General features: G+C 45.8%; 2 protein-coding genes across 4 annotated transcripts in view; one reads left to right on the top strand and one right to left on the bottom strand.

Moving 5' to 3' along the window:
- Positions 1 to 12456, top strand: part of FAM118B (family with sequence similarity 118 member B) — a 38074-nt gene extending 25618 nt beyond the window's left edge. Inside the window, exons 4-8 of one of the 3 annotated variants that reach the window (XM_032472390.1) lie at positions 4827 to 5021; positions 7553 to 7681; positions 8840 to 9125; positions 11668 to 11727; positions 11980 to 12456. In XM_032472390.1, coding sequence (XP_032328281.1) covers positions 4827 to 5021; positions 7553 to 7681; positions 8840 to 9125; positions 11668 to 11727; positions 11980 to 11993 — 684 coding nt within the window. In that variant the 3' untranslated portion in view covers positions 11994 to 12456. Of the gene's footprint in view, positions 1 to 4793; positions 5022 to 7552; positions 7682 to 8839; positions 9126 to 11667; positions 11728 to 11979 lie in introns of all 3 variants that reach the window. The other 2 variants (XM_032472389.1, XM_032472388.1) reach the window with 2 other exon arrangements.
- Positions 12457 to 12734: 278 nt separating this feature from the next.
- Positions 12735 to 18720, bottom strand: SRPRA (SRP receptor subunit alpha). The gene is made up of 14 exons (XM_006181705.3): positions 18480 to 18720; positions 17779 to 17862; positions 17319 to 17482; positions 16972 to 17135; positions 16568 to 16724; positions 16278 to 16431; positions 15953 to 16044; positions 15731 to 15849; positions 15516 to 15602; positions 15033 to 15205; positions 14726 to 14939; positions 14158 to 14321; positions 13975 to 14073; positions 12735 to 13830 (listed from the first exon to the last, which is right to left on the bottom strand). The coding sequence occupies exons 1-14, from the start codon at positions 18594 to 18596 to the stop codon at positions 13702 to 13704; spliced, it is 1917 nt and encodes a 638-aa protein (XP_006181767.1). The 5' UTR covers positions 18597 to 18720; the 3' UTR covers positions 12735 to 13701.
- Positions 18721 to 18761: the final 41 nt, after the last annotated feature.

Raw genomic sequence — 18761 nt, 5'->3', positions numbered from 1 at the left:
TGCAACGTGCATGAACCTTTAAAAACATTATGCGGAGTGGAAGCCAGTCACAAAAGACCACATACTAGATTATTTCATTCGTATGAAATGTCCAGAATAGGGAAATCTGTTAAGAGACAGAAAATAGTTTAGTAGTTGCCTAGGACTGGAACAGAGATGGAAGGCAGGAGGGTGATATAGTTAAAGGGTACAGGGTTTCTTTTTGAGTTGATGAAAATGTTCTAAAATTGTGACAGTTGCACACATCTGTGAATCTACAAATAACCATGTACTTCAAATAGGTGGATTGTGTGTTACGTGAATTGTATCTCAATAAAGCTGTTAAAAATAGGTGAAAGGATGAAAAAGGTAAATGATTCAAACACTAATCAACAGAAAGTGAGTGGCTGTGTTGACATCTGATAAGTACACTTGAGAGAAAAAAGGAGGGAATGTCCAAAAGAATACTAAATCACTGTCACATAAAAAGGTCATTAAAGAGTATATTGCCCAGAAATTTAAGAGAAAAGTATTAAAGAAGTGTGTCAGCCAGTTAGTTAATAAAAATGTCATCTTTCTGGAAAAGAAGAAAGAAAGAGCCTGTGAGGACCGATTGCTGTATTAGTCCAGGAAGACTGGTCTGTGAATGAAGAAGCCCTGTTTGAAGCCGGGACCCGCGGTGGTGCCTCGTCGCCCTGGTACCTCGGCTGGAGCCTTCACTCATCCATTGAAATGGTCTCCTGAGAATAGAAGGCATGATTTTGCTAGTTGAGTTAGTTGATCAAAGGTAATAAGAGAATTTAGGGTCAGTGTTAACAAATCTATATTAAATAAATATATCAAACTGGAATCACTGTCTTTGGATAAAGATTTGTTATTAATCTTAGTTGTGGATTAGTGTCAGATCCGATAGAGTAGCAATTATCAAACTTTTTGGTCTCAAAATGCCTTTGTTCTCCTTTCTCTTTCTCCTTTCTCTTTAAAAGTTACTGAGAATCTCAAACAGGTTTTGTTTTTGTGGGTTATATATATTGACATTCACTGTTTTAAGAATTAAAACAAAATTTTAAAATATTAAATTAATTTTAAAATAATAATAAGTTATGTTACACAGTAACATAAATAACATGTTTATGCAAAGTAATTATATTTCCCCAAATAAAAATAAATTGGGGGGGGGAGGGTATAGCTCAGTGATAGAGCACATGCTTAGCATGCACGAGGTCCTGGGTTCAATCCCCAGTGCCTCCCCTAAAAATAGATAGATAGATAAACCTAATTACCTCTGCCTGCCCCCCCCCCAAATTTTTTTAAATAAATAAATGAGAAGAGTAGTATTTTCAGTTTTTTGCAGATCTCTACAATGTCTCAGTAGAAAGTGAATTTTCGTATATGCTTTACATAGTTCAGTTTGTTTGTGTTGTTTTGGTTTATGTATATGAAAAAAATCAGATCTCAGAGATACATACTTGGGAAAGTACATATAAATATATATATCTTTTAAGTGTATATATATATGTGTGTGTGTGTATTTTAAGAATCTAACAAGCAACAATAATATGACAGGGTTAACAGGCCCATCTGCAGAGCCAGTTTCTTACAGTAGGAAGTGACACTGCAAAGAGCTTGGGTTTCGGAATCAGAAAGACCCTGCCATTTAAGAGCACTGGGACCCTGGGCACATCAGGGAACTTCTCAGAATCTATTTTTGCACCTGTAAAACCGGGATAATACTCAAGTGAAAAATAAGTGAGAAAATATATACGAAGTGTCTGGCACATAGTAAATGCACTATAAATGTTAATTACCTTGGTTAAAATAAGTCAGGATTTTTTTGGCTTTGTTTTTACTTGTATCTGGGATTGGAAGGATGGGAGTTGCAGAGTAGAAGGAAATGAAGCAACATTGGACCCAGTTCACCGTTTTAAATGAGTGAGAAAATGTCCATAAATGTGTGTGGGAGTTAGGCATTTCCTTTTGACCATGGAACCTCCCTGTTTGTTTTCATTCTTTTGTCTTTACTTAGAGAGGCCACTGGTGGGAAATTGAGTTCTAGGGTCACCTGTTTCAAGAGAAAAAGTTCATTTTTCAGTGTGAGGAAATCAATGCAGCTACAAAAGCCCCTTTCCTTCCTCTGTGTTGGCATGCATAATGTAGTAACTGGAAGAGATGGGATCAAGAGGTTGTTAGCCAAAATAAGTGACTCATGACATTTATTTCCAGCCTTTAACCTTTTGTACTTCTTAGAAGCAAGAAAATACACCCCACACCCATGCTTACCTGGTTGTATACCCAGGTATTTTTATCAGTGTGCATAATGATTTAACTGGTGCCAGATAACAGTGCTGTTTAACCGCGTGTGTATGAATCAGGGTCCAAAATGAAGTTACAAAACTCAACAAGGAAGTTCTTAGAATCACCATACTCTGTAATTTTAAACTTACTTTAGCTTTTTTGAATGGGTATCATCTACACACATGGCGGAAATGAAAATGATGTGGAAAGACTGACATGGGGCGCGGCAGCTCGCTCCCACCCATGTCTTTGCCTCCTTTTCTCAAACTTGCCCCACGTTGGTCACCGTGCCTTTGTTTCTTTTCTTTTTTTACGTTGTTTCTGTTTTTTTGTTTTTTTGGGGTTTTTTTTCCACTCAAAAGGTCACTCCTTTTGAGTATCCCTCCAGTGTTCTTCTCTGCAAAAACAAGCCAATAGGATTATATTTATTCTTACCTCACGGCCTTCTTGCCCACGTCAGTAGGCAGCATTGTAGCTGTGCTGATCTGCACCTTGTTCGTTTCACTTAACAGCTGCATCCTGGGGACCTCTCCCCACCAGTTTCCTGTATGCGGGTACTTGGCTTGTTTCCAGCCTTTTACTGTCACAGATAGCAGAGCAGTGATAATGTTACATATGTCTTTTCATTTGTTTGCAGTTACATCTGTCAGGTATGTTCCCGGAACTGAGATGGCAAGATTGTAGGGCAAGTGGATTGTCTTTTTGGTAGACGTTAAAGTGGTGTCATAATTTTGATGACAAATCTAGAAAAGTGCCTGGCATTCAGTAGTAGTTGACTCTTGTATGTAGTGAAATTCAGTAACTAGAGTGATAAATCTTCATTTATTTCTGATCAGGTTGTTCATTCTGATTAAGTGTGAGAGTTCCCCCGTTGGTTACCTACAGGCTGCTAGCATGTGACATAATTATCTATGCTATGTTGTAATGAGAATGGACAAAAGTTGAAAAATATGACCTACATTCTTAGCCACATAAATTGTGGGCTGAACCGTCTAGTAGCCCTAGAGAAGAATCTTCGAGCCCACTGACAGCAGGGCTCAGTGAGAAGCCCGTCTTGCGGTAGACGCGGCGTGGAACAGTGACTGGCGGAGCCAGGTACACTTTTGGGGGTGGCGTCACCGGGCAGAGGTACCCTTTCACCTCTGTGCTCTGATTTTTCTCCCATGAAAGTAATTTACCGTTTATTTGATAGGTATAATGAAAGAACTGATACTTTTATAAAAAATACTTTGAAAAATAGGAAAACGATTTGACAAGTTGAAATGTGTTTTATGAATCTGCTTACAAGATTCTGTGGAAACAGATCTTTATTGGAGCATTTTGTTATTGGAAAGATACACAAAGGAAACCAGGAAGGTTGGGGGATTACTTTGAGGAATAACCGAAGGGTTTTTGCTAATCTGCTATTTAACAGCTAATTGCAGTTACTTGGAGCTTAAATGGGGAATATTGCGGTCTGTAAGAACTAATTCTTGCTTTGATTTTTTTTTTGGAGGGGATACGTAATTAAGTTTATTTATTTGGTATTTCAGTGGAGGTACTGGGGATTGAACCCACGACCTTCATGCATGCTAAGTATTCGCTCTACCACTTGAGCTGTACCCTCCCCCCTTGTTTTGATATTATCTAATGGAATGGTTTTGCAGGAATAGGATAGAGATCAGATATTTATTATAGCATTACAGTTACTTTCCCATTTCAGATTCCTTTTGTCCCAGGGATCCCTTTGTCTTTTAAGTTAGAAGGCCAACTTCCCATTTGAGATTCGTGTTCTGTTTCTTCGTTAGTCCTCAGAGATATTTACATGTATTCAAAACAAGCTGGGAAAGCAGTTATTTAAATGAACCATATGTTAAGAAACAGGGAGTCTGTTCAGAACCAATTAGTGTTTGGTATTTTTAACAGCTGCAAAATGCAGATTTTTTTGATTACCTGTATTATATACTAAGTAGTCTTCCTAGCAACCCTGTAAACAAGTTGCTGAATTATGCCGGGAAACAAACAGGCAGGGAGCAGCTAAGCAGTTTCCCCTAAATCCATCAGCATCTGTAAAAAGCCCCCCAGATCAGAAAAACACGTTAACTGCCTTCAGAGCTGTCTCTTAGTGGGCACTGCCCTAGATGAGGGAAGTTTAACCAAAAGTATTGTCTTCTTACCTGAGGCCTACTTAGAGGGTCGTGGGTGCCGTGCTTTCTGCCCCAGCTGTCCTTTCGTCCTGGTAGTGAGTCACATCTTTCAGCCTTCTCCACTACCATCATTCTGTAAAAATGCCTAAATAGAGAGCTTTTGGGTGTTTGCGTGCTGTGTGATAGTCCTGCTCACTTGCTACATGCTAGGTGTTGTGCTAGCGCTTGGCAGGTATCCTCCTGTTTTCCTTATTATAACCCTGTGAGGGAGAGGATATCTTACCTTTATTTTAAAGGCAAAGTACTCTTCAAAAAGTTGCTCTTGTTGTAATGAAAACAAATGATGTACCAGAACCCCCCAGACTGACTTCTCTCTCTCACATCCCTCCCCAGCGTACTAGTAACGTTCGATCCACATTTTTCAAGGACTGTTTATATGAAGTATTTGATGACTTGGAGTCAAAGATGGAAGATTCTGGAAAACAGCTACTTCAGTCAGTTCTCCACCTGATGGAAAATGGAGCCCTGGTATTAACTACAAATTTTGACAATCTCCTGGAACTGTACGCAGCAGATCAGGGCAAACAACTAGAATCCCTTGACCTTACTGATGAGAAGAAGGTAAAAAATAAAGGACTGGTTCGTCTCTTCCTCAGGCCAGCGGATCGTATCCTCATCAGAAATACCGTTTTCTGGTTGGGATACCGTGTGGTGCTGAGATTTACGGAGAGGTAGAAAGGGGGACTCTTATCCCTGGTTGGATTTTTGTTTTTAGGTTTTGTGATGAAATTAATACACAGTATAAAGCACAGATCTTAAAAAGTGTTCAGCTCTTTGGGTTTTGACAGTTTCACTCAGTTTGAAAGCAGGATTGCAGGAAGTCATTTGAACTGTCAAAGCTAAGTCTTTAATACTTGATAATACAAGGTCGGTGCAGTACTAATTTAGAGTTCTCTGTTAGGCTTTGCTCTTCGTGGCATCTTGAACTATATAAAGACTGTTTTATGTCTGAAGAGCAAGTTTCAGGCCAGGTGGCAGCTGGGTTGAGGTTAAGATGCAGTGGACACTCAGCAGACTTTTTTCCCCAATGTAGCCATACTATACCCCAGCCATCTACCATAATATAGAATTATAGATGTCAACCTGGGTCAGCTAACGAGAGAAGGTTTTATTAGAACCGTCACCAGAGTTTGTAATTTGAAATCTGGCACTGAGAGGAGATTCTATAAATAACACCATTTAATTGATGAAATACACTGAAGCCATAAAAGGGAAAATGTTTTCATTGCCATAGAAAGATGTCAAAGACGTAATGATTGAAGGAGAAAAAGAAGAAAACGAAAAAACAGGTAATGAAGCGCTACCAGGTCTCATTTGTCCCGCCCTGTGGTGTCTGTAATTTCCCTTGTGTACTTTCTTTTCCTAGGAACCTGCCTTTGTGTCCAGCTTAGAGCCCAGCTGAGTGGAATTTGAATAGACAAATGATTCACCCACTGGCACTCAGTGTCCCAGTTCCCCCTCTGCCAGAGTAGCAGCTACAATACCAGTCTTGTGATTTTGCTGACCTTGAAGTCAGCTTTTAAAAGGAAATCCAACTTAGAGAAATGGTGCTGTGAAGGCTGGTTTTCTCTGGCTGGAGTCTTTTCCGCCTGCTGCCCCCTGCCTTGTGTGGCTCCTTCTTCACCTGTAAGTCTCCACTTAAGTGTCACCTCCTCTGACCATCCTAATTAAGAATGATGGTCCTTCTCCTTCAGTGAAGCACTTACTATAACTTCCCATTTTTGTCTTGGTTCGTTTGTGTTCTGGCTGTTGACTCCTCAGGAATAGCAACTCCATTTTGACAGGTAACATGCCAGCCCTTCTTACACTAATGTCTCAGGTAGTACTTGGCACATTGTAGGTGCGCAGTAAATAATTTTTGAATTAGTAAATGACTGAATGAAATTCAGAAATTAATGGCTAGAAACAGCTTACATAATCTCCGAACATCATTACCAACATCAGAAGCGTAAGGGGCTTTTCAAAGTTAAGGATCTCTCTTAGACTTAAAATTTCCCTTCTCATTTTCACCCCGGAACCTCAAGATTTGCTTTGTATTTTTAGTGCACATTAGGGGCAGTGTGGAAGCCTAACAGTTAAAATTACTGACTAGTCATTAGGATGGGGCTTGGTAATATTCCAGTTCTCAATCTCTGTGCCTCTTGACTGTTTTTCCCTAATCCATATCTTATTTCTCTAGAATGTTGTAAGAATAAATCTATACTGTCTCAAGTCCTTGAGAATATAGAGCCATGGAATCCTGTTGGCCGTTCTTAGCCGTCATCTAAGTGATCGTTTTTCACGGGTAGCCTTTTAGGTAACCCAGAGGTGACCGAAGTCCTGCTTGTGCTGCTTATCAATTACTGCACAAGAAACCACCCTGAAAACTCTGGGGTTTAAAACAGTGTTTTATTTGCCCATGATAATGTGAATTGGCTATATGAGCTGGACCCAGTGGCTCAGTTGGGCAGTTCTGCTGGTTTTGCAGGTTACCCTCATGGCTGCAGTCTTCTGGTGGCCAGCCTGGGTGGTGGGGGTTGGCTTGCTTCCACACCTGTCGGTGCAGGCACTTAGCTGGGCCACGCACCCCTGCAGGCCATCAGGCTTCTCCATGTGGTGGCTAGGTTCCAAAACGCAGCAAGAGAGAAATAAGACTCATTGTGCCAACATTTCCAAGCGTCTGCTTGTGTCATGTTTGCTAATGTCCCTTTAGCTAAAGCAAGCCACGTGGCCAAGCCTGGAGGAAGTGTGAAAGGGGACTAGGGAGGCATGGAGACAAGGAGGCTTGGGGACCATTAACTGAAACAGTCACCCAAAGCTGTCATGTATGTCACCAATGGAAAGAGCCCCTATTGTTTTTGCAAATGATGGCAAAGAAATTCTAGTATTTGATTGTTACTTGCAAAGAGAAATCAGCAGACTTGTTACCGTCAGTCTCAACAGCCATGCCCGAAATGGAAAGTGAGGCCACATCAGGCGGCCACATTCTTGCCCGCCGGTGAAGCTGGAGGGTTAGGTCAGAGCCTTGTCCTCAGAATAGCCTCTTGCCCTTTGGAACCTTGAAACAAGTGCTAGCCCTGCCCACCTGCTTGAGCTGTATTTGTGTCGTGCAGGTCCTAGAGTGGGCTCAGGAGAAGCGGAAGCTGAGCGTCTTACACATCCATGGGGTCTACACCAACCCCAGTGGCATTGTCCTTCATCCAGCTGGGTATCAGAACGTGCTCAGGAACACTGAAGTCATGGTGAGTGGTGCTGACCTTGCCGTTCTCAGGAAAGCCTTCCTGGGAAACCCCTAAGTACACCATTGGTCTTGCAGAGATAACCGTTTCTGTACATTAATTAAAATTGGAAGGTCAAGCCTTCTTTCCTGTGCTGCTCAGTTTGTGGGTGTGCATGCCATCTTAGGAGAGGTCGAGCCTCTTCAGGTGTCAGGGTTTTACTTTGTTCTTGATTGACAGCCAGTAGAGGGCAATCTGATTGGCATCAGCTTCACAAAGAATATATCACCTTCTTCATTGTTTGGTACTTCATAGCGTTAATCGCCCTCTCTGTGCCGAAACTGATTTATGCAGCTTTTCACTGTCCAGTCACTACTGTTGCCCACGTTCTAAAGAGATTTTGTATAAATGGTGACGGGCTTATATTGAATCATCACATTTATTCACATTTATTGCTCAGTGGAAAAAATTGAAAACAGTTTGGATAGGGTGATGAAATGGAGGAGTTTTGGTGAAAAAAGACCAAGAAAATGTGATGTTTTCTAAAGCATAAGGGGACTACTTTTGACCTGTTCTTTGCTCTGACATCTGTTTCAACTGCATCTATTACGGACATTGAGTAATCCCTTAAGCAAAATCATTTCCAGTATTTTTATGTTTATATGTATGTGTGTGTGTGTGTGTATGCATGTGTATATGTATACACACACATACATATATACATACATACATACACACTTACATATGGATGTTCTAAGTGTCAGACTGTCTTTGAGCAAATCTGGTGATAGAATTATCTCTGGTGATCCATGGCTCAGTCTGTAAAGCAAAAAAGGCAGATATGATCCTGAAAATGGCAAGAGTGAGAAATACTGAAGACTACTCATTGCCTTATGGCCTCTGGGCACATAGATCTGAAAAATAAACTATAAGTAGATCCGTGAACCCTGACTAGAGAGCCTGCAGGAGAAGGCCAGGTAAAGAGACAGTTTTAGAGGAGTCGTCAAGTTGTAGTAACAGGAGATCAGACTCCTTCGCAGGACGTATCTGCCCCTTAAATCTGGGTTAATCGGTCATCCTGGTCTGCTAAATGTAGCAGTTATGCCCCTGTTGACTTTTTTGTTTCAGACACATCTTCATGGTGTCTTGGTGTCATTAATGTGTTGTTTCTTTTCCTGCAAGAGGGAGATTCAGAAACTCTATGAAAACAAGTCGTTTCTTTTCCTGGGTTGTGGCTGGACTGTGGATGACACCACTTTCCAAGCCCTTTTTCTGGAGGCTGTCAAGCATAAATCTGACTTAGAACATTTCATGCTGGTTCGGAGAGGAGATGTCGATGAGTTCAAGAAGCTTCGAGAAAACATGCTGGACAAAGGGATTAAGGTCATCTCCTATGGAAATGAATACGCCGACCTTCCGGAGTACTTCAAGCGGCTGACGTGTGAGATCTCCACGCGGGGAGGATCAGGTGAGAGGCGTTTGAGATGAGCGGGGGTAACGTCATTGCCAGGATGAGGAGTAGAGTCCTAACCGGACTGAAGGGAGATCGTGGTTAGTCTGCAGGGTAGGCTAAGCAGTGAGGTGCAGTGTGGATTTAGAGGTCAAGGCTGTGAGGAAAGAAATACATTCACGTAGTGTCAGTGGGAAGGTAGAGTTGGTACAGCTTTTCTGAAGGGGAGATTTGGAACATGTTGAACATTTTAAAACCTTTGACCCAGAAATCCCCCTTATGTAGAATATGTTCTTAAAAAGTATGTGTCTATGCCTTTTCATTGTCATTCTGAATGTATCTTAGAGGGCCTATTAAAGTACAGGGAATTTAATACAGAGAGAACTGGTCCTGTACCCAATAATCGTTCCCAGGTTTCTTTTCTGAATCGGGTTGCTTCAAGTGGGATTCTCCTGTGATGAGAAATTCCGCAAGCTCTTATTATCCATGGCTGTGTTTTGATGGAAGATTTGTAAAAGGCATCACCATAACCAAACACTGAAAACTAGGTCTACCCTTTCTCCAGGAGACTTTTAAAAAAAAAAACCTTAAAAAAAGCAAATCTTTTCTGTTTATCTCTTTTGTGAAAACAATTTAGTACTCTTTCTCGGGGTTATGTTTTCTGGTGTTTGCCCACACATCAGACTTTCAGCGGGCTTTTCCACTGGGCAAGGAGCACGTACCCAAGCTCTACGTATTTCTTTTGATCTACGTTCAGAGATCGTCCACCCCGGGAGGATACTAAGTTGAAAAGAACGAAATCCTGCCAGACCGCTGTTCCTGTTACACTAAATCCTAAGTCTTCTTGACAAAATCATAACAGTATCGTGGTATCGCACGGATTCTCTCATTAGCTGCGTAGCATCATAGCAGAGCGGCTTTCCCCAAAGTTACCACTCATTAGGGTACCACGGATTCTTAAAAATCAAGGATTTGCAGTGTGGCCGGGGGCTTTATTAGAATGGTCAGCCGAGTTTGTGATCGGAAATATAGCAGAGCAGTTTTAGGTTAAAAACATGTTTTCATTCTGAGACAAGTCAAGCTTATCTTCCATTCTTGGTTATGTTTTGAGTCTCTGTAGGTAAATACTGATGAGAGGGCAGAGGTCTTTTGCTGCTGTTGTTTTTAGCACTGAGCTTTTGCTGTGTGCCTGGCATTTTGCTCTGCACTTTCTTATTTTTAAGAAAACATTCTCTATTTCAAACGATTTGGAATTTTGGTTGTAGAGCAAGATAAAAGAAGTGAAACATGAGTGAAAAATCAGAAGATTATATCAGCTGACTAGAAGTCTCAAGCAAATAATTCCTAATTTTATTATTTTGTATTTGCTTTTGCATAGTGAACATTACTTGGGTCCAGAAGATTCTGTGGGAGCCGAGTACATTTATTTCAGAAAAATCAAGTAATTGGGAAAAGCAGATGATTCTCATATAATTCATTAGTGTCCTCCAAGCAGTAATTTTGGTCCATTTCCGGTCAGCACTTTTCCCTAAGCATTTCTTCATGGCTGTAAACAAAGTATACATAGTCTTGGTACTTCTTTTATTCAGTGATGCAGTATACATTTTCCCACATAGCTGCAGTCTTCATAACCAGTGTTTTTAACGCCTAAATTCCAGTGCAGGATGTCAGTTACCTAATTATTCCCCTAAGTTAGGAGTTTCTAGGTTTTTCCTGGTTTTTCGTGTTGTGAGCACCATTGCGGTGAACGGCATCGTCATTGTCATCACTACAGTTTTCCCTCCTGCCTCATTTCCTTAGGATGCACTCTCAGTGTATTTACTGGTCAAAGGACATGAACGTTTTAGTGGTTGAGAAGCATTGCTGAAGTGCTTTTTCTAAAAGGGGCGTACTAACTTGTGTCTTTTATTTATACTCTAATTGGTCGTAATTCTGATTGCTGTTTTTGCTGGTTTTTTTCTTCCATATGTTTGGTTTCAAACTTCTTCCTACACCTTATCTATCCCAGTGCTGTCCGATAGTTTCCTACAATGAGAAATATTTTATAATCTTCACTGTCTAGTACTGTAGCCACAAGCCACACGTGGCCATTGAGCATCTGAAATGTGCTTAGTGTGACTGCGGAAGAGAATTCTTAAAACAGCGGCATGTGGCCAATTGCACCGTAGCCTGGAAACCTGTCTTATCCCGTGGGATGTCTGCTGCTGTTCACTCTTATGCTTGGTTGAATTTGCCCACCTGTGTGTGGCTTCTTATCCCAGGCTGGAGTAATTTTTTGAACCTAAACTTGGCCTTCTAGACTAGTTAGGGACGGCAAGCACACTTTTGTTTTGCTCACCAGGAATGTTAGCGCACTCAGGGACCTCACCATGTCCCTGTTATTTGATACAACAGTGCAAAAACTAACCCAGTTTATTCTCCCCGCCGCCGCCTCCTGCCACACATCACCCTTCTTAGTCAAACCATGTGTTTTCATCTCCCTTCAGTTGGTTCTTTTCTTTCTGCTGTTAAGTTTTAGCTTTTCAGTCTAATATCTGATACCGATGTGTGTTCCGTTTAGCAGGGGTGGTGAGAGAAGGTCAGCTGAACGGCTCCTCTGCAGCACACAGTGAAGTGAGAGGTATGGCATTTCCTGTTCTACTTGTCAGTCTGTCAGCAGAAAGCGTTCTCCTGGGCCTAACACCTTGGAGAATAGTGACTCCTTCCCTCGCCTACCTGTTACGGAGCCTGTGTCCCCGTCACATCTGTGACAAGATCCCTGGTTTCTTGCATGTCGTCTCCTGAAGGGCTGAGCTCGAGCACCTGCAGCATTAGGTGTGTAGCCCTGTTCTGTGAAGCTTCACTGTATTCTCTGCATTTTCTCTCTCCACAGACCATAGTACATGAGGGCTAGAGGACTCGCCACCGTGGACAGTGTTTAACAAGCAAACGTACGAGAACCCACAGCAGCTCCCAGGAAGCACCGCAGCCCTGAGGTGGAAGGCCGGGGCCAGGGCGGTGGCGGGGGGAGTACCCGCCTAACCCTCGTGCCGGCTGGTTCTTGGCATTCCCTTTCAAGCATATTCAGTGACCCAGTGCAGCCCCGCCCCACCCCCGGCTGGCACCCTGTGTCCACACAGCACATCACAGGACCCCTCTGCTGACTGTGGCTGTGGCGCTGCATGAAGGATTTGGGATCTGGACGCCACGGACTGGCCGTGGCCCTGGCTGCAGTTTTGTACTCTCGACTTGGTTTTTCAATTAAGCTTAATGGCTTTTTTAAAACATGACTTGAAGCTCTAGTTTTCTAGACCTTTTACAGTGTACAGTATTTTACATAATTGAGCTGTATTAAAAGCTTGTTCGTTTACTTCCCAGGGCCCTGGGTCTACTTCTAGAATCACTTTAGAGAACGCCTGACCTGCAGAAGCACTGACCAGCCTCATGTTCGCAACTCAGTTTAAATCTTCCAGGTTGTGTTTTCCCACCTTGGAGCAGGGCGGTCTCGTTCTCAGAACCATTCGTTTTACCAGATTCCTCAGCATCCATCCGGTGTTTCCTTTCTTACCATACATCCTAGAACTAGAGTTAGTGCAAGGAGGGATTTTAGTTCCCAGTCCCCTATAAAGTAACTCCCAAGACCTAAAAGGCGGTTTATTTATGAAATTTATTTTCTTATATAAATTATGTATTTCTCTGGGCAGACAGCCTTTACCTTATTGCACTAATAGCACGTCTGTAATACCAAGCTACAGGACAAGTCTTAACAAGGTTCGTATTCTTCAACGTAGCACTTGTCTACCAGGCACTGTAGAGAGGAGGGAAAGCCAGGAACTGCTCAGGTGAAGAAGGGGCTGGGGGCCACGTGTATCCCCTTCTGACAGCTGGTTTTCTCCCAGGAAAGGGAACATGCAAAGTTATGTGTGGATTCTCAGAGTGGGAGGTGGTTTGGGAGGCTGAGAAGCCCATTGCAGCACTGCAGCTCGGCTCCCTGTGTTTCCGAGGAAGCGGGGACTCCCCTTTCACCCGTCTGCGGCACCTCTCTGGCCTAGCTGATGCTTTGGGTAAACGGGGAGAGGGGTCATCAGCGAGTTAGCAGCAATTAAGAACAGGCCATACACTGCCACCATGTGGGGTGTCATCTTGGCCCTAGGGACCTGAAGACTATCCTAGGGAGAGGTGCCACTCAAGGCCCAGAGCTGGCTCTGGAAGTCTCTTCATCTAATGGAGCTGGCAACGATGTTCGGACATTCCCTAATTCCTAAGTAGCCAAGCTCTGGTGTTGGATCTTCTAACCATTGGTCAAAGCTGTAATGAGACCGAGTCTCTAGGCAGAGTGAAGGGATGCCTGAGTAGGAACAGGGAAGACTGGGGTGGGGGTGGGGCACCGGGCAGTGACTGTTAACATGACTAGGCCCTCCTTGCAGGTGGAGGCTGGGCTGAACAGGGAGTGGGGTTAGGAGCTCCTCCTAGAGCTGGAAGCCCCTGGAGCTCCCCTTGCTCTGCCTTTGAACTACACTGAAGACAAGTCGCTCACATACTCTGAAGCACATTCTTGATACAGGGATGGGGGCTTTGGGGGGAAGCGGTGATTTGGTATTGGGCAAAAGCCATGTTAAGCCTTCATGAGGGCAGCCACAACAGCCTTGGCGTTGAGACTGCGTAGGTCACAGTAGGTCTGGCCAGTGCCCACAAAGACGATGGGTTTGCTTGTGATGTAGGTCATAGAAATAGCAGCTCCCACCTGAATGGGAGAAAAGGATCCCCAGTCAGCTCCAGGCCACTCCCTGCCACTCCCTCAGCAACAGAAGGCTTTGGAGCCAACTGCTCCCTTGTGAAGGCTGGCCGTCTCCCTCCCAGCCCCACTCTGCCCCATGTCCATACTTACCTTGTCATCAATTGTATCAAATTTGGTAAGGACAATGCCATCAATGAGCCGAGGCGTCTGAGCCATAGAATGGTCAGCCAAGGCTCTGTTGAACTTGACCTGGAAAGGAGAAACATGATGTCAGTGCTTCTGCTACAGTGGCCAAGGCTGAGGCTGGAAAGAGAACCGGGCTCTAGCCCTCACCAGCTGGTCCACAGCCTCATTGCCTACTAAGGCCTCCCCTACAAACAGCACCAAGTCGGGCGCGTTGACAGTAATGAGCTTGGCCAGGGCAGTCATCAGAGGGGCGTTGTCTTGCATGCGGCCCGCCGTGTCCACCAGCACCACATCAAAGCCTTGGTTTCGTGCTAGAGAGAAAAAAAAGCGGTCAGCTCAAATCTGGACTACTGCGCTCATTTCAGCTTGCCCTGAAGGAGTCCCAAACTGGCCGCCTTAAAAGCCTGTTTCCTCGGGCTCTAGGTGACCTACCAGGTCATGTAAAATCAGAAAAAACTCCCATGCTCGGCCATCAGGCACATTTAGGAGAAGGATGACAGTAGGATAAAGATGACCAAGGAGAGGCCTCTCTGGTTGGGATGCATTAGCCTTGCTTGTAACTACACCTGGGACCCCAGAGCAGAGCATGTCACTAAGGCTGACCCGTTTCTGAGCAGTAAGTTGGTAGTAGGGTAATCCTGGTCCTCTCCAAGTTCCAAGAGAAACCAAGGAAGAAAGGGGCCCAGACCAGCTCCCCGCTTGTTGTGCACTGTACCAAAGGCAATAGCTTCCATGGCAATGCCTGCAGCATCCTTGCCGTAGCCCTTCTCGAACAGCTGCACCATGGTGCGGCCGCCGTGCTTCTCCGGGGGGTGGAGGGCGCTCAGGCGCCGGGTGTGCGTCCGCAGCTGCTCCACAGCCCCAGCGCGAAACGTATCACAGGCCGCAATGAGGACACTGAAGCGATTCTCCAACAGCCAGAAGGAAATCTGTGAAAATGGCAAAAGAAACTGCCACCTGGACCCAGAGGCTAGGAAATGGGGAAGAACAACGTCAGAGATGAGCTGGGGAACTGCACTGACCTTGGCAAGGTTAGTGGACTTCCCCACGCCGTTAACGCCACAGAAAGTAACCACGTAAGGGCGCTGGTGACGCTGGGCGTCCATGATATCCCGGAGCATGTCTACGCGGCGCTGTGGCTGCAGAATCTGCACCAGGGACTCTTGAAGAGCTTGCTTTACTGTGGAAGTCACCGCTGAAAGGGGGAGGAGGAGGCAGATCCATGAAACCCAAATAACATACTCCAAGGACGCCCAGGACAACTCAGAGCTCAAGGAACTAGGAGTCTGCCCAGGAATCCACACCATACCCGACAGCACTTTACAAGTATTAACTCATTTAGTTCTTCTAATTTAGATGTTATTAACACCTAGAATCTAAGCTATGTAATAGATTAGAGGTTATGGAATTTGTCAAAAATCACACACCTAGTAAGAACGGAGGTCTAGTGGAAGCCTCCTGGATAACGCCTTACCTAAGGACTTCTGGCTGAGGGAGGTACTTACTACTGAACGTCCCCATCACCTTCCCTTCCAGCTTGCTGGCCACAGACTCACAGAGCTGGACTGCAATGTCGGCTGCCACATTCTTAGCTGAGGAGGGGGGACAGGTGTGGTGTGAGTGCCACATCAGCAGTGAATGACCCTCATGGTACCACTGAGAAACCACCCCACACCATCCCTACCCCGTAAACACGAGCCCACCTGCTCGGCAGACTCACCAATGAGGTGGTCACGCATCTTGTCCAGCACAGATTCCATGTCTTCACGAGTCAAGCTCTTGGAACCCACAAGGCCCTTCAGCATCCCAAACATGCCACCCAGAGTCCCCTTGGTAGCACTGCAGGCACAGGAGAGTACAGATGCACAAAAGCCAGAGGGCAGGGGTCCAGGCCCATCAGCTCTGCAGCTGCATGTACCACCCGCCACCTGAAACCCCCTACCTGGGTTTGGTGGAGTTTTGAGCCGCCCCTTCGTCATCCGAGCTGCTGCAGTCCAGATCCTGGAGCTGCCCCCCAGGCCCAGTCCCTCGGATCTGGAGGGTGTAGGAAAAGGAAGGAGGTGGGGTCAGGGACACTAAGGGTTCTGTGAGGGAGAAAAGCCCAGGGTTCGCCCTGCCTGCTCTGCTCTCCCTTTATGATTTGGGAAGCTCCAAGTGTGACTCACCCCCTCACTCCAAGAAATCAAGGGTACCACCTTCCTCATTTCCACTTCCTCCCCCGTTTCTTACTAACGGTAGCCTTCACTCTGGCCCCTGCTGCCTCTTACCAAGTTGATGTCCTCAGGCGGGGCCACCTCAGGGGCTCCGTTGGTGGTGGGGGTGCTGTAGTCCAAGACTTCCTTGGGAGCAGAGCCACCCAGTGCCCACACCCGGGGCGCCTTTTTGCCCTTCTCCTTGGGAGCATCTGACTTTGCAGACTTACTGCAAAGGGTTACAGCACAAAGGGTTATGGTGGAGAAATGGGAGAGGAAACATCCACCCAAGAGTCAGAGACGAGAACTCTCTCGCTCCAGCGTGTCTAGATAATGGTACTCATGGTGCAAGCTGGGATGCTCACCCGGACTTCTCCATACCCTTCCCGTGCTTCTGAATGAACTCTTCTCGCTTCCTGCGTATCAGTTCCTCTTTGGAAAGTTCCACCCCATTCTCAGGCCCCACTGGACCTGGCTTTTCTGCGGGGACTGCTTTGCTGGTAGCCAAAGGGCCATCAGAACCTATCAAGGACAAAACTCACTGAAAAAAGGACCAAACTCCAACAAAATAAACAAATGGGAAAAAGTGTCCCAAGTCGTAACGAGGAAACATCTAGGAGCAAACATCTTGGGGATGACAAGGACTGGAGGTGACAGTGAGGGTGGCAGGCCCCCAAGTGAGGGAGGCAAGCAATGACAGAGGAAGGACAGGGACCACTTCAGTCCTTGACGACTTCTCAGGCCCCAGGACGTCCAAGCTCAAACTCACCTTCTTTCTTTGCCCCCTTGGTTTTTCTGCTGTTCTTTGCTTTTTCCTTGGGCTTTTCACCCCGTGTCTCAATCATGGACCTCACAGGTTTCTTGGCCTTTTCAGAATCTTCAAATTTCTTCATGGTCGTGGGAGCACGGATCTTACTGCTCTCCTCTGCTTCACTAAAGAGAAAAAAGGATAGTCCAAATCCAGAGACACGGCCCTCACATCAAGAGGACAATCAGAACTGGGCAGCAAGCTCAGGAGTGTCCTTCAAGCCACAATTTACTACACTTGAACTGCCCTCCAGAAGGAGGGAGCTCATCAAGTCATGGAAATTGGTTTCGAAAGGAGAGGCCTCTCACCGAAGGAGCCGCAGGAAGTCATTTTGGAAATCAAAAGTGCCATTCAATAGACTTAAAGCACTTTGCTGTTGGATCTCAGTGCGGTACTTGTCCCGAAACAGCCGGTGCACATCGTCTATCAACTTGTCTACGTACGTCAGTGTTAGGATCTTCTGAAAACCAACCTGTTTAGGGAAATAAACAGAGCCAACAGATCTGCTTACATGCCAGCCCAGAACAGAGGGAAGCCAACTCAACCCAGGCCTCCAGAGACTGGCTCAGCCACTTGGCAGGTTGCCCCGACCGGAGGAACGCCAAGCTCTCTGCCTGGGCCCAAGAGCTTCCTCCCTTTCCCCCTCCACCCTCCCTATCTTCTCAGTTACTTCATCATATACACTGGGTGCAATTCATCAGGATTCTCCTAATAATCAGGACTGTGTTGCAAACGTATTCATGCCCCTCTAAAATATCTCCCACTTACCACAAACACCAGCTCAAACTGGTTGTCCAGCTTGTACTTGAGTGTAAGAGCCTCATGGGTGAAGGAGTTGTTACCTCCCCTTTCCTGGAAAAAGAGTGTATCTCAGAGTTCGGACCATCACCACAAAACATAAACTTGGACGCCTCCAGGATTACCTTTGAGAAGTAACTAGACATTCCCCCAAAGTCAAATCTGTTCCCAGGGCGAGAAGATGCGCGGGGACTGCTTGCTCTCCAGCACTCCACCAGGGAAAAAAGGAGACACCAAGCTGGGGGGAAGGGGAAGGAGGTGGGAAGGAAGGACACGTGGAGACGGAAGGAAAGTAGCCCTCAGATAAACAATCGGGTTTATTAGCAGCTGTACACTATCTACAGTTCTTGAAAGACGCTTTTCCATCCATTATCTCATCCAGCCTTCGAAACGACAGAGAACCAAGCTGCTGGGAGTGAGTGGAGGGAACAATGGGAAGTCTCAATAGGATAGGGAATCAGGCCAGAGTCCCAGAAAGCGGAGGGGGAGGGGACGTCGCAAAGTTGCGAGAGGGTCTGACGGGGGCGGGAGAAAGAAGTCAAGTCCGGATTACGAGTAAGGGACCAGTTTGAGGTGGGCCGACGGGGTGGGAGGGAGGCGCAGGGCCAGTCGAGGGGACTATGGACCAGGTCAGGGGGACGCCCAGAGTTCTGATCCCGCGGGGGCGGTACCTGCAGCAGCACGGAACGAATCAACGCGTTAACGGGCCCGGTGCATGAGTCGCTCACGCCCTGGAAGCACCAGAGCACGAGCCCGCCTTTCGAGAAAATGGTGAAGAAGTCGAGCATGGCGGCAGCGGGAGAGGAGCCGGTCCGGCGCCGGGAACTCAGGCCGCGATCGCCGCCGCTTCCTGCTGCGTCAAGCGCGGGACACGTCACACCAGCGGCCCCGGAAACCGGCTCAGCCGCACTTCCGCTCGGCGCCGCGGGATACCCTCCCCCGCTCCACCCCAG

This window comes from Camelus ferus, chromosome 33 (genome assembly GCF_009834535.1).
Source record: "Camelus ferus isolate YT-003-E chromosome 33, BCGSAC_Cfer_1.0, whole genome shotgun sequence".
In the NCBI taxonomy this organism is placed as follows: Eukaryota; Metazoa; Chordata; class Mammalia; order Artiodactyla; family Camelidae; genus Camelus; species Camelus ferus.
Note: the sequence above shows the minus strand (reverse complement) of the source record. Positions and strands in the feature narration are given on the sequence as shown.

Bases quoted from the DNA above. Each gene is read 5' to 3' on its own strand.
- SRPRA (XM_006181705.3), bottom strand. From the start codon at position 18,596: ATGCTCGACTTCTTCACCATTTTCTCGAAAGGCGGGCTCGTGCTCTGG. The intron at 17,863-18,479 runs GTACCGCCCCCG...CTCTTTTTCCAG, and splicing joins TTCGTTCCGTGCTGCTGCAG to GAAAGGGGAGGTAACAACTC. The intron at 17,136-17,318 runs GTGAGAGGCCTC...TTTTCTCTTTAG, and splicing joins GACTTCCTGCGGCTCCTTCG to TGAAGCAGAGGAGAGCAGTA.